Consider the following 14,943-nt stretch of genomic DNA (forward strand, 5'->3'; position numbering starts at 1 on the left):
CAAGTTTGCTAATGTGCAGGAAGTGGGCCTACTTGGTTAAAATAATTAAAATTATTAAAAGAGTAAGTATTGGTAGTCAATCTGTCAATCATTTTTAATTTGCTGGTTTTAGCAAAACTCGCAAAACATGTCAATAAATTATCAGTTACCATAGACAAAATATTCAAATGTAAGTATGATTAAGGATTATTACTAAATAATACTAAATCTTCTAAACTATATAATACTAATCAATATATCTGAATGCAGCAAAATGACACAATTGACACAAAATTGCAACACAAATTTGAATAACAATATAATAATTGAAAAACAACAGAAACTTTGTTTTTTTAGGTTGATATAAACTTAAAAAAATCTATAATGCAAGGAATACATGTCCCGGCACAGCAGAAGTCCTTCTGATATTTTGTTTTCAAAGTTTTTATTAACCACTTGACCTCTGAAAGATTTAACCCCCTTCCTGACTAGACAATTTTTTGTGACACGGCACTGTGTTATTTTAACTGACAATTGCGCGGTCATGCGACGCTGTACCCAAATAAAATTGATGTCCTTTTTCCCCCACAAATAGAGCTTTCTTTTGATGGTATTTGATCACTTCTGAGGTTTTGACTGCTACTGAGGTATTCTGCTACATATTTTTGGTAAAAAATCCTAATTAGCGTATATATTAATTCGATTGCACAAAAGTTATAGCGTCTACAAGCTATGGGATATTTTTATTTATTTATTTTTTTACTAGTAATGGCGGTGATCAGCAACTTATAGCGGGACTCTGATATTGCAGTGGATAATCGGACACTAACTGACACTTTTGACACTCTTTTGAGAACCAGTGACAATAATACAGTGATCAGTGCTAAAAATATGCACTGTCATTGCACTAATGACACTGACTGGGAAGGGATTAAACATCAGGGGTGATCAAAGGGTCTCCTGTGTGCCTAGCTGGTATTTTCTTACTGTGCGGGAGGTGATTTTACTAGGGGAAGACATGGATCCATATCCCTGCTTTACAGAGACACATAATCCATGTCTTCCCTCCTGACAGAAGGGCAATCTGCCTTTTTTATATAGGCGTTATTCCGCCTGTCTACCGAATGATTGGTGGGTGTCGGGGGACATTGAGTCCACTGTACCTCTCCACCACCTCCCACTGTGAATAATCAGAGCAGGAGTGAACCGACAGTGGCGCATATTTGTGCCCACTACCCGGAAGTGCAGGATCGCATATATATACATGATCCTACACACAGTGGCCGCCCTATAGCAGTAATAGAAAATAGATGGCAAGCGCTCAGGATAAACCATGTGATTCTTAGGTAACAATAAAGGGTTAAGGCCATGAGAATCCAAGAGTCCTAATACAGTCAATTAATATGTATGTGACAAGTTCAAAGCCTGGAACACTTAGGGCTGCTATAGGGTGGTCACTAACTGGTTAAAGATTTTAGATACCAAAGTATTGGAACATTAAGTATAAAAAGGTCCTTCTAATCATTGAAATATGAAATGTAATCTGCCTTCCTTGGCTTCGGCCTCACTTTCTAACACCCTCTTCTTTCCCAATCAACGTTTAATTACATTTTTGAATAAAAAAGTTTATTTTTCATTAGATACCGTACCTAGGGACAAGTAGTGTCATTATTGGGTATCAGGGCTTCTCTATGCAATGCTGGTTGATGAAAGCTGGTGGAAGGAGTCGACAGGGTGCAAGTACAAACCAGAGGCCCATGGTGCTGCAACTCGACCCCCCTCCCACTCTTCCTCTTCCCGTCCTCCTCCTGACCCCCCCCCCCCCATTCCAGGCTGAAGCCCTGCTCCAGGTACCCTCTACTCACCGGCTGACTCCGGGTTCTCAACTTGGGGGAGCTGGGACAGCTCAGTTGGGGCTGGCCAGGGGAGGAGATTCTCCAGTGGGGCAAGGAACCGGCCTCTGCTCAAGGCCTCTGCTGTAAAGGCCTCTGCTGTAAAGGCCTTTGCTCTGTCCTTGTTTTCAACCCGCACTCAGTAGGTCAGTGATGGGGAATTTTTACTTCTCTTGACCAAGAATTCTTTAGGCATGTCTGTGGCAGAAGGGGTGCAGCCTTTTTACAGGACACCAGAGTGGCCCAGGGGGCAATTGCCCTCCTGCCCCCTGGCCCAGTCCTCCCATGGCTGTAAATAGCTTTCTGAAAATATTACAACAGCTTTTGTCAGTACTTTTCTCAAGTGCCTTCAACCATGATGCCAACAGTGGGCTGGTTTGTGGGTGGAGTTATGAAATTATCGAAATTCCATAAGTGAATGTCCAACTGAAGAAGAAGGCACTACTGGACAGGCTGCAAGTTATGCCCACACATAATGCTATGATTGCTTGATTGAAAGAATTAAGATCCACTGAATGAAAGGGACAATAAAGTGGAGGAGGTGCTGCAGTTTCTAATGCGCTCTGTGAGAAACTCAGTATGGCCAATCATATCCTCCCATATCCCTCCAATAACAAATTATCTTCTCGTATATATTTTTTTAAAGCATGTTTGTTGGTTCTTCACTGTTTTTTTTTTAACTTGCAAAAGCACAGTCATGTATTTGAAATAAAAAAATGTATTTTATAGCACTCAAACATCTCGGAAAAAGTAAAATATCCATAAACCACATTCAAATGTCATTGTGATTGCTCTATATACCTCTGCAAAATGAGCAGTCATTTATTTCATCTGTCAAGCAAATGTTATTTGAAATGTTTAATTACCTTTAAAGCATGGCATATACGATAAAACCTTTACTCCTTTCACATCAATGATATGTTCATTAAATAACAAGAAATACTATGTAAGGACAAATTAGAACTTTAAATTCTATGTATTGGTTGAGTTTGTTTTATAGTCATTAGTCCATAAAATAAAATATATAGATACCATCACATGGCAGTTTCTAATGTTCAGAAAAAAAAAAGAAAAAGAAAAAAAAGAATAACCTTTGCCTTAAATTCTTTAATTTAGTATAACAGAATGGTCTCTCTTTGCTGTATGTCTTTAACTACTTAATTACCAGAAGGTTTTACCCCTTTAATGACCAGGCCATTTTTTGCGATACAGCACTGCATTACTTTAACTGACAACTGCGTGGTCATGCGACGCTGTACCCAAATAAAATTGATGTAATTTTGTTTCCACAAATAGAGCTTTCTTTTGATGGTATTTAATCACTTCTGCATTTTTTATTTTTTGCACTAAAAACAAAAAAAAGCAACAATTCAGAAAAAAAACTATATTTTTTAAATACAGCCAATAAAAAAAATTAAAAATTCTATTTTTTTCATCAGTTTAGGCCAATATGTATTCCGCCACATATTTTTGGTAAACAAATCCCGATAAATGTATATTGATTGGTTTTTCGCAAAAGTTATTGCGTCTATAAACTAGCGGATAGTTTTATAAAATTTTTATTTTTTTTTAAATTGTAATGGTGGCGATCAGCGATTTTTAGCGGGACTGCGACATTGCAGCGGACAGATCGAACACCTAACTGACACTTTTGAGGAGACCAGTGACATTACTACAATAATCAGTGCTAACAATATGCACTGTCACTTTTAAAATAAATCCAATCAAAAAAAATGATAAAAAATCTACTTTTTTCATCAGTTTAGGCCAATATGTATTCTGCCACATAGTTTTCGTAAAAAAAAAAAAAAAAATCCCAATAAGTGTATATTGATTGGTTTGCACAAAAGTTATCGTATGTACAAACTAGGGGATAGATTTATGTCATTTCTATTTATTTATTTATTTATTTTTTACTAGTAATAGCAGCAATCAGCGATTTTTAGCAGGGCTGCGACATTGCGGCAGAAAGATCAGACACCTAACTGACACTTTTGACACTTTTGAGGGGACCAGTGACATTACTACAGTAATCAGTGCTAAAAACATGCACTGTTACTGTACTAATGACACTGGCAGGGAAGGGGTTAACACCAGGTGCGATCAAAGGGTTAAGTGTGCTCCTAGGGAGTGCTTTCTAACTGTGTGGGGGATGTACTCAAGGCAGACCACCATGAGTACATAGGCAGACCGCCTTTCTGTCTGTTTGGGGAGCGATCGTGGGTGGCCGGCAGACATCGCGTCCGCCAGACCCCCTGATTGGCTCCCCCTCTCGCCAATCAGTACACCCACTGTCTTTTGCAAGAAAAGACGTACAAAATAATTTTTGCCCTAGACTTATGTGTATAACTGGTTTCACCCGGATGCTCCTGACCCCTCCACCACTCTAATGTTAGCTCTACAAGGTACTTCCAGGGTGCTAAAAGATGAGGTCCACTGTCGGGTACCATCGTTGTGTGGGAAATTTTCCCCCATGGATGTATAATTGTTAACGTGGTCCACAGCAGGAAATCTCCTCTGTGGTGGTAAATATCTCCTTGTATCAAATGCACCATTGGATGCAACTCTAACTTCAAGAAACTTTACAAGCACCCAGATGTGTCTTGGTGGATAGCTAAAGGGATTATTTACTTATTTCATGTGTATGTGGAGAGAACCTTTATCTCCTATGATGTTTTAAAAGAGAGGGCTTCTGTGTCTAATAAATTATTTTTCAAGTACCCCTTACTACGTCACAATTTGGACTGCTGAGAGTGGACTTGACCACATCTCCTTTGGAACATCCTATGACAGAGCCTTATATTGATAAATTGGTAACTACATTTTATAATGCTTTACAATCTGCAGGTTCAGACCCCTTTGCTTCCTCTTGTGGGAAATGGCAGGCATACCTTCCTGATCTTGCAGATAAAGATTGGGAGGAGGTCACCGAAACCTTCCAGCAAGATGTTATTAGCACGGCTGATAAACTTGTACATTTTAAATGTATTCACCAATTGCATTACACTCCTGCTAAATGGAATCGTATGGGGTTGACAGACCAAGTTTGCTGCCCTAGGTGTGGGGAAGTCTCAGCTTACGCTTTGCACATGTTTTGGTCCTGTACAAACCTGAATTGTTTGACATGCTAACAACCCATTTTGGCCTACTTGCTCCCAAAACTCTGGAAATTTGACTACTTGGTGTTATAGATAATTATGTTCCACTTACCTGTAAGCGTATTATGTTTCGTCTGATATTTTTCTATGCAAAAAAGGCTATCCTGCAGCATTGGAAGGATCCAGCTCTGCTTACTCTGCCATATGTCTGCCGTCTAATAAACTAGGCGCTGCCTTTGTAAAAACCTATTTACAAGGGCAGAGAATGCTCTAAAAAATTCACTAAAGTGTGGCAACCATGGCTGGATAGCACGGCTTCTCAGGTGGTGGATCTGGTCTCCTCTCAATTGTCTCTTTAATAGGTCTGCTCTAAACCTTTTATTTGTATTTGGAGAGATCACTGTATGTACAGTATCTCACAAAAGTAAGTACACCCCTCTCATTTTTGTCAATATTTTATTATATCTTTTCATGTGACAACACTGAGGAAATTACACTTTGATACAATCATTACTTTACATTGTAGCAAAGTGTCATTTTTTCAGTGTTATCACATAAAAAGATATAATAAAATATTTACACAAATGTGAGGGGTGTACTCACTTTTGTGAGATACTGTATGTATGTGTATGGTGTAGTGGGTGATTGTATGCAGAGATGTATAGTAACTAAGTAGAACTACTTCACTACTGTACTTAAGTACCGAAAGGCGGTATCTGTAATTTCCTAGAGTAGAATTTTTTTCTCCTACTTCCACTTTTACTTCACTACATTTTTTCGATGATTTCAATATTTCTACTCCGATCTTTTTTTTTGTGCTGCATAGTTACTCGTTACTATTATAAAAATTACCACTGCCAGAACAGTAGATGGCAGGTTTCATGAAGCTCAAAACATGTGTATTATCAGCGCATACGAAAATAAATGCTACTGTATGTATAAATAAAAGCTGCATTTGAAATAATAAAAAACAATATGATGTTCAAACTTTTGACTTCTTTCTTTAATAACTACATAACACAGTACTTGTAATTTTACTTTCAGTACTTGAGTAGCAATTTTTTTTCAAAACTACTGGTACTTTTACTTTCAGTACTTGAGTAGCAAATTTTTTTAAAAAACTACTTGCAATACTTAAGTACAAAAAATATTGAATACTTTAGTACTTCTACTCAAGTCACTTTTTGATCGAGCACTTCCACTTCTACTCAAGTCACTTTTTGATCGAGCACTTGTATTTTTACTCAAGTATGGGTTTCGAGTACTTTATACAACTCTGATTGTATGTGTAGTTGTTCCGTTACCTTGTTTTTTTTTTTTTTCTGGTTGCTATGGCTTGCCCAGGTTCATTGTACAAATAACTCTGACTATTTTTTACCAATGGAATTGCTATTCAACAAACGGTCTAGCATGTATTATCCTGAGTTGTACTTTTGATGGGCTCTGCGTAGCTAACACTACTGCCATCACCATGTTCAGATGGCATCTATTTGTTTGTTTAATATGTTTTACACATGAAAACTATAAATAAATGCCTCTAAAAGAAAAAAAAAAAATCCCCCTAGAATTTTTATCATTTACTTAAACCAATTACTAGATATTAGTTACTAAGGTTATACAATCAGAAGAATTACAAAGTTCTCATTTTTTATGCTCTATATTAACATGTGGATTTGTGTGCTCTGCAAAGTATTACAGGATAGAGGAATTTACTCATTTTGATTAACTGATTGTATGACTGACTGCAAATTGGAAAAATGTACATCCATTTATTAAGATTAATAGGAACATTTCACCAGCTTTTGGAAACGGTTTGCTTATTCTTTTTCCTCATTATCAATTTACTGAACCTCGACCATGTATGACCATTCTAAGTGTAATTATTCCTTTATTATGTTGTGTGCCATACAGATCAGATACTAATATCTTTAGTCATTATTATAGTAACAGTGCATATTTTTAGAACTGAATACTGTAGCAATGTCACTGGTCCCATCAAAAGTGTCAAAAATGTCAGTTAGGTGTCCAATCTGTCCACCGCAATGTCGCAGTCCCGCTATAAATCGCTGATCGCCGCCATTACTAGTAAAAATTTTAAAAAATGACATAAATCTATCCCCTAGATTGTAGACGCGATAACTTTTGCGCAAATCAATCAATATATGTGACAGAATACATATTGGCCTAAAATTATTAAAAAATTTGATTATTTATATTTTTTTGGCTGTATTTTATAACAGAAAGTAAAAATATTGTTTTTTTTTTTTTTTCATAATTGTCACTCTTTTTTTGTTTATAGAGTAAAAAATAAAAACCACAGTGGTGATCAAATACCACCAAAAGAAAGCTCTATTTGTGGGAAAAAAAGGACATCAATGTTATTTGGGTACCGCGTTGCACGACCGTGCAATTGTCAGGTAAAACGACACAGTGCTATAGCGCAAAAAATGGCCTGGTCAATAAGGGAGTAAAACCTTCCGGTCCAGAAGTGGTTAATATAGGGAAAAAAAGAAGTTAAAGATCATAAAGGATAGAGATTTTTACTTTAAATACCCAATTTAAAAGTTTTTATAAAAAGTGTCTTCCTCTAGTAGCAAACAGAAATGAAATGAAGGCAAAGACAGTCAAGGGACCAGCAGTGGAGTCTCAACAAACATGGGGCTCACTTCTCTTCTTTGTCATTTTTCTTGATTTATTGAATGTAATAAATGTCTATATTTCTGCTGCCATCTCATTTTTTGTTGAATATCTGACTTTATATACAATATTATTCCTATACCTTAGTCATATTGACTATTGAAGGATAATCTACACCCTTACAGTTTTTGCTTAACTTTATTATCCAATCTAGCCATGGGATTGCATTGAGCCTATGGTGAATATGCTTTCATTATCCTTTTGCAATATTTTGTTTCTTATTTGCAAATTGATGTTGTGTGTGCAGTTGCAGGGGGGCAGTTCTTGTTTAACCTCCCTGGCGGTATTCCCGAGTGTGGCTCGGGGGGAAATTTTAGTGCCATTAGCGGTACCCCCGAGCCACACCCGGGGTACCGCCAGGGAGCATCGCTGGATCCTTGTAGAGGGTTGCTTACCTTGTTGCCGGGATCTAGCGATGTGTCCCATCGGCATACGGCAGCCGGATCTTCCGCCCGATGCTTATATATATATATATATATATATATATATATATATATATATATATGTATATATATACTTTAACTTATTTATTATATTATATTTTTTGATTTTGTGTTTCAAACTTTATCATACCCGAGATGTTATAAAGAAGTACGCACAGTAAAAAAAAAAAAAAATCATATGTAAATAGTTGGTTTGGGCTGCTCGTCCTTAAGAATTACATGCAAAATTATTGTACCGCTCTCAGCACCTAAAATCTGAAAGAATCATACCGCCAGCAAGGTTAAAGTGGTTGTAAACCCTTACATATACCCAGTAAAGTGACTGGCCACATGTGACACACAGAGATGAAACAAATCCTCCTACATAAGTTGTAGCTGTTTATTTTCAGCTGTCTTTCCCCTACATCCATTCAAAGTACAGAATTTACCCAGGATCTCTCAGCTCTGAAAAGCAGGGGATGGAAAGCTGAAGGTACATCAGTGAGGATTCTAGATTGTATGGAGAGGGATGGTCTGTCTATCAGATAACTGGCACCATCCCCTGGGATAATTTAAACAATGTGTAATGTAACCAGGTATGGTAGTGGACTATGAAAGGTAATGGGGGGGGGGGGGAGACACAGATGGGAATGATTCTACCAGGCCTAAATATGGGGATTTGAATGTGCCTCTAGACCAAAAATAAAAATAGATTGAATTTAAAACATTAATTCATATTTATTTTACTTAACACACAGTGAATATTAAAATAAAGGAATACAGTCATAATAAAGTGTAACGGTGCATGTATATCACATTTCACATGATCTATATGTGATCTGCTTGTGGATCTACGCGTTTTGCTCACATTTAAAGAGATTCTTCAGCATTCAAAAGATACATGCATACCAGATAGACTTTAATCATATCACAGATTCCATTGTTTAAAATCAATCGATAAATCTCCTACAAGACTAAATGACATGTGATGACATCATGGAATCTGTATGAGAGAACAGCAACTGAATCAAAATCAGTATAGGAAAAAATGATAAATCTATACACAAAAACCGATGAGAGTTGAGGTACATAGGCACAAAAAAAACATGAAGGGGGAGGAAAAGGACAGCCAGGTGGATCCCCTGGTCCATTACCCTGGGGGCAAGTCAGTCCCATCCCATGAAAAAAAGGGTATGCCTATATTTTAAGAGAGCAGGAATAGAGACAGCAAGAGTATTTTTCACCAAACCAGCAGTTACCTCCACGGGAAGGACGACATCTAAGGTGTTTCTTTTGGATCCTGAAGAAGCTCCTTAAATGTGAGCGAAATGCGTAGATCCACAAGTAGATCACATATAGATCATGTGAAATGTGATATACATACACTGTTACACTTTATTATGACTGTATTCCTTTCTTTTAATTTTCACTGTGTGTTATGGTCAATAAATATGAATTAATGTTTTAAATGCAATCTATTTTTATTGTTGGTCTAGAGGTATTCAAATCCTCCATACCCAGGCCTGGTAGAATAATTTTCATCTGTGTCTTTCCTCCTCCCCTCCCCCATTACCCTTCATAGTCCACTACCATATCTGGTTACATTACACATTGTTAACCTTACACCAGTGAGGAGTGATCTGGGAGATGATTGGGGGGAAGGGGGCGCACCTCACTTCACAGAGCACACAAGAACAGAGCTGAGGCTGTCAATCAGCTGGCACTCCCTCCCCTGTCACCATTTTACACTTGGCGTCAGGAAAACCCGTCACAATTGACTCATGTTTATAGCAGAGGAACAAGGCAGTGGACAGAATTGACACTTGCACTGGACTGAGACAAGTACACACAATAGAGGGATATGCTTTGTTCAAATTTCATGCCTGAGGTTTACAACCACTTTAAATTGACTATATCGGTCAGGGTTATGATATGATACAGTATCTCACAAAAGTGAGTACACCCCTCACATTTTTGTAAATATTTTATTATATCTTTTCATGTGACAACACTGAAAAAAAATGACACTTTGCTACAATGTAAAGTAGTGAGTGTACAGCTTGTATAACAGTGTAAAATTGCTGTCCCCTCAAAATAACTCAACACACAGCTATTAATGTCTAAACCGTCGGCAACAAAAATGAGTACACCCCTAAATGAATATATCCAAATTGGGCCCAATTAGCCATTTTTCCTCCCAGGTGTCATGTGACTCATTAGTGTTAGAAGGTCTCAGGTGTGAATGGGGAGCAGGTGTGATAAATTTGGTGTTATCGCTCTCTCACTCTCTCATATTGGTCAGTGTTGTCACACAAAAAGATGTAATAAAATATTTACAAAAATGTGAGGGGTGTACTAATTTTTGTGAGATACTGTATGTTTAATAAACTATTATGGAAATCTGGATAGTGCAGACTTCTTGTTTCAGCTCTTCTCTGTTCATACACACAATGCAAAAAGAGAAAATATTGAAAAAAAAAAAAAAAAAAGGTAAATGAATGCCGATGTGAATAATACCAAAATTAAGAAAAAACAAGAATTAGGAATCAAGTTTATATTCACATAATGTAATGAATTTAGGTTTGCCTCAGCAAGATCACTTGATATTTGTCATGCCAGTTTCTTTTTTAACTAGACAAATCACAGTATGAAAATGTATAATTGTTATGATGATTGCTGCTTCTTCTCAGTGTGGGAGTCCATGACACATATCCTGATCCTGTCTTGTAGAAAACCATCTCCTCTGACAGGAACAAAGGTCTGAAATCACAGGCATAAAATGCTTTAATTAACTGAAAAATGAAAAAGATAAACTTGCCTTGTCCTAAAGTTCGTAGGGTGTGGGTGTCCATCATATAATGATAGATAATCATATTCTTCTTCAAGAGCAAATGACTGAAAGGCAATCTGGATCCTATTTTGTTCTTCTCCTACTATTACCCATGTGCAATTTGCACCATTTGGATAGCCATATGGGAAGCCTGGGCTTTCTATAGTTCCATTCAGTCCTTTTAACGTTCCACCACAAGTATATATAAATCCTAAAATGAGAAAAGAAAATAAAAGCAATTAGCTTTAAAGAAACATTTAAAGACCATTTATATGAATGGCGTGAAAATAATTATGAGCAGGTAAAACCAGGATCACTAGCTAACCAGGATGACAGTTTTCATTGTACGACACATCAAAGTAGCATTAAAAACGTAATAGTTTTCAAGGGCCTACTTAAATATATTATCCTTCTACATTATATAGCCAAGTGTTTGTGAACATTGAGACTTGACTATCACACCAAAACATTATTGAGATTAGATATTATTTTTGACACGGCGCTTCTAACCTTGTGGTAACAGTTAGCAAGCTTGTGACCAGGAAAGTCTTTTACAATTAATGAATATTTCATAGTGAGATTTCCATTGGTGCAACAAGGAGAGAAAGAAAGAAGCATTCTGAAATCAATGGGGTTGACTATTCACTTTGCAAGGGAAGTTGCATCTTTGCAGGTAAATTTATCAAAAATGGAAAAAATCAAAAACTGTCTGGTTCAGCATGAACATGCTGAATTTCGATACGTGTGTACAGCTATCTGTTCAACAGAAACTGGTCGATATACCCGCTTCTGTCGAACAGTCCTGCTGGAAAAACCACCATTCAATTCACACTTGCAGCCAATGGCTGCAGTGCTGATCTGTGTATTCTGATGGAGGTAGAGAGCCCACACTGTCAGAATACAATAGTGTAGCAGGGGAAATCCCTGTATCCATATCAGCTGTGTGGGTGCCGGGATCTGTCAGTTTTTTTTTCTTTTCAACAGGCTGGTTAAATGTAAAGAAACGGTATAATTTGCTTTAGTGCATGAATTAAAGTTCTGCTTACTTCCATTTTTGTGCAAGCAAAAATGTTTTCTTTTTGTTATATTTTCCTTGTGATTAATTGAGCATTGCAAAATAAAAGGTTTCCACATTCACTAAGCTCTGGGGCAAATTCCCTGGCAAAGCTGACAACCTCTTCGCCTTTTTTAAATCAACCCCAATGTCAGCACTGGGCTCCAGAGTCAAAGGCTTGTTTGTGAAATGTTATCTTTGCTACCCATGTGGGTCAGTGGTGTATTTAGGTTTTGTGCTGCCCTAGGCCTGACTAAACTTGTGCACCCCCTAATTTAAATATGACGCATCCCTTCCTGTAAAGGACACACCTCTTCCTGTTTATGACCCGCCCTGTCATCTTTAAACCACAGATCACAGCCACAGTCTATCAGTGCCCATCAGTGTAGCCTCATCAGTTCCCATAAGTTCAGCCTCAGCAGTGCCCATCATCATACCATCATATCATACCATATCATACCAGGAGGTAGCAGTGTGACTGCTTTACGGGGGTGCCAGACTGATGTGCCTCCTGGACCCTGCCCTCCAGCCCAATTCGCCCTATAAAACTGGCACTATACTAAAAGTGTGTAGTGCATGCCGTCAGGAACTCTTTTTAGTGGGGGAGGCAGGAGGAGGCTGTTTTTTACTCGTGCATGGTGCAGCTTTTTTGCTGCCCCCCTGCAAAGTGCTGCCCTAGGCCTGGGCCTTGTTGGCCTAGGCCAAAATACAGCACTGATGTGGGTACACCATTAACTTTACCTTATGTTTCACTCAAAATACTCAGTTTTGCTGTGTCCCAAATTCTGCTTTAAGAAACTCATAGTTTTTTTAAATATATCACCAGTATGCTTATTTTAAGGGGGAACCACATTTGTAATTACCTGAATCCCCACTTTTGAATTGTTACAATACAGCAGCCTTTGGCTGGCATACACAATGCAAATTTCTTTCCTTCAACCTGTAATTTGCATTAATTCTCTCATCAACTCAGACAGTGCTGATAGGGGAATCAGCAATTGTCTTCTCCCCCCGCTGAGGGTGGCGTGGGGGATGGGGGTGGTGGAGATGGGCATTATATTGATAATCTCAATTAAATTATATATGGGCATTATATTCATAATCTCAAGTAAATTCGGCAGGCTGGCTGTGCCCAAGTTGATCGATCAACTTGATACATTCAGCCTGCTCATTCAATGTTCGAATCTCATGCGGTTCCTGCTGAACCACCCGAGAATCGAACTATGTATGGCTTGCCAAACTCACAGAGACTTACTTCTCCTTGCGGGGTGGCTTCTCCTGCCTGCCTGCCCCTACCCACAATGGGAGAAAACAGCATTTTTAATCCCAATTAAATCTGGCAGGCTGTTTGTACCCAAGTTGATCAATCAACTTGGTACATTCAGCCTGCCCATTATCGGTTTAAATCTCAGCAAGTTCCTGCTGTACCAGCCAAGATTCAAACCGTGTATGGCTGGTCTAACTCACAGATGACACTGGAAGCTCTCACGGAGGTTGTCTCCTGCCTCCGCCCAATGTTGGGACAGTTTCTGGAGGTATAAAATAAAGCCTTTAGGTTTCCTTTTTTGTAATCATGACTGCAACTTTATCTGTAAGAGTTATAAGGGTAGATTAGCAGTACAGGCAGTCCCCGGGTCACAAACAAGATAGAGTCTGTAGGTTTGTTCTTAAGTTGAATTTGTTTGTAAGTCGGAACAAGTAAAATTTTTAAGTTTAGCTCCGACCAAAGGAATGATTTTTACGTTTTTTGGATTGCATAGGGAAGGGTTAACACCCCTGTACCATTTGTTTTGCTGCCTGTGCCCCTGTTCAGAAGATTTCACCTCACTTTCCACCCTATGACCACTGGATTTTGAAAATTTTGGGTTGTTGTGAAAACAAGGATTGTTGATAAAGCTTCAGTGGAGACACCTTTTTCCCATGAGAACTCTTCCAGGAGTGAATTTCCCTTCCTAGGGGGAGATTTCCTCTCACTTTCTGTTGTCTCCTTCTGTTTGTAAGTAGGAGTCGTTTGTAAGTCGGATGGTTGTATCCCGGGGACCGCCTGTAATGAGGTGGGGCAGGAGACAGGGCAGCTTCTGTGGTCACTTCAGGCAGCTGATCCTTCTGCTCTAAGGCTGGCCATAAATTATACAACTTTCTTGAACAGTTTTCCTAGATTTACCAAAACCCTATAATATGAGGTTAAACCTAAACTCTTTCAATTTGTATGCAATCAAATAGGCACTAATACTACATAGTTGAAGGTAAATCAAGAAGAAAGTGAATAAGAAAATTGTATAATGTATTTCCAGCTTCAGAGGAAGAGAAGACAGTACATAGAGCTAATCTGAAATGTAAGGCTGCACTCCTATAAAAATTAAAGGGTTGATTTACTAAAGGCAAATAGTCTATTTTGCAAGAGAAGTTTCTATTAGGTTGTAGTGAAAATTTAATAATAGTTAAACACGTGCAAAGAAGGTAAAAAAAACAAAAAAAAAACAGTAGTTGTATTTGCACAAGACTGGAAGAAAAAAGTCAGCAGAGCTTCAATCCCTTTATTAAGCTAAGGGAAAATTCCCTTGCAAAGATAAAATGTCCTTGCAAACTCAACAACCTATTTATTTGCCTTTGGTTTTGCAAATTATTCTTTAAAAAATAAATACATTTTTGGAAAGTTAGACAGCAGAGTTCTAAAGCTGCATAAACAATTAACAAGTAACAGCTGAAGGATTGATTTACTAAAGGGAAAAAAGATGTTCACTTTGCAAGTGAATTTTCCCTTAGCTTGGTAACTGGTGAAAATTCACTTTGCAAATAATACCAAATCATAAAAACCTCATTATGGTTTATTCATTAACATAGGTTTGTTTAATTTTGAATTAATTAGATGGGCCTCCAAAAACTGTAGGCTTTGCTCATAACACTAAGGCTACGTTCACATGCGGGCGTAGCGATCTCGGGCAGAATCACTGTTATTCTGCCCACGATC

At 37.9% G+C, this 14,943-nt stretch overlaps 1 protein-coding gene across 1 annotated transcript in view; it reads right to left on the bottom strand.

Annotated features, from left to right (window-relative positions):
* The window catches only part of CSMD3 (CUB and Sushi multiple domains 3), a 1,619,578-nt gene that overhangs the window by 1,401,217 nt on the left and 203,418 nt on the right, over positions 1-14,943 (bottom strand). Inside the window, exon 2 of the mRNA XM_082258441.1 lies at positions 10,907-11,129. Within this exon, the coding sequence (XP_082114567.1) occupies positions 10,907-11,129 (223 nt within the window). The remainder of the gene's footprint in view (positions 1-10,906; positions 11,130-14,943) is intronic.

The sequence above is a fragment of the Pelophylax lessonae genome (assembly GCF_965119305.1).
Source record: "Pelophylax lessonae genome assembly, chromosome: 5".
Taxonomy (NCBI): Eukaryota; Metazoa; Chordata; class Amphibia; order Anura; family Ranidae; genus Pelophylax; species Pelophylax lessonae.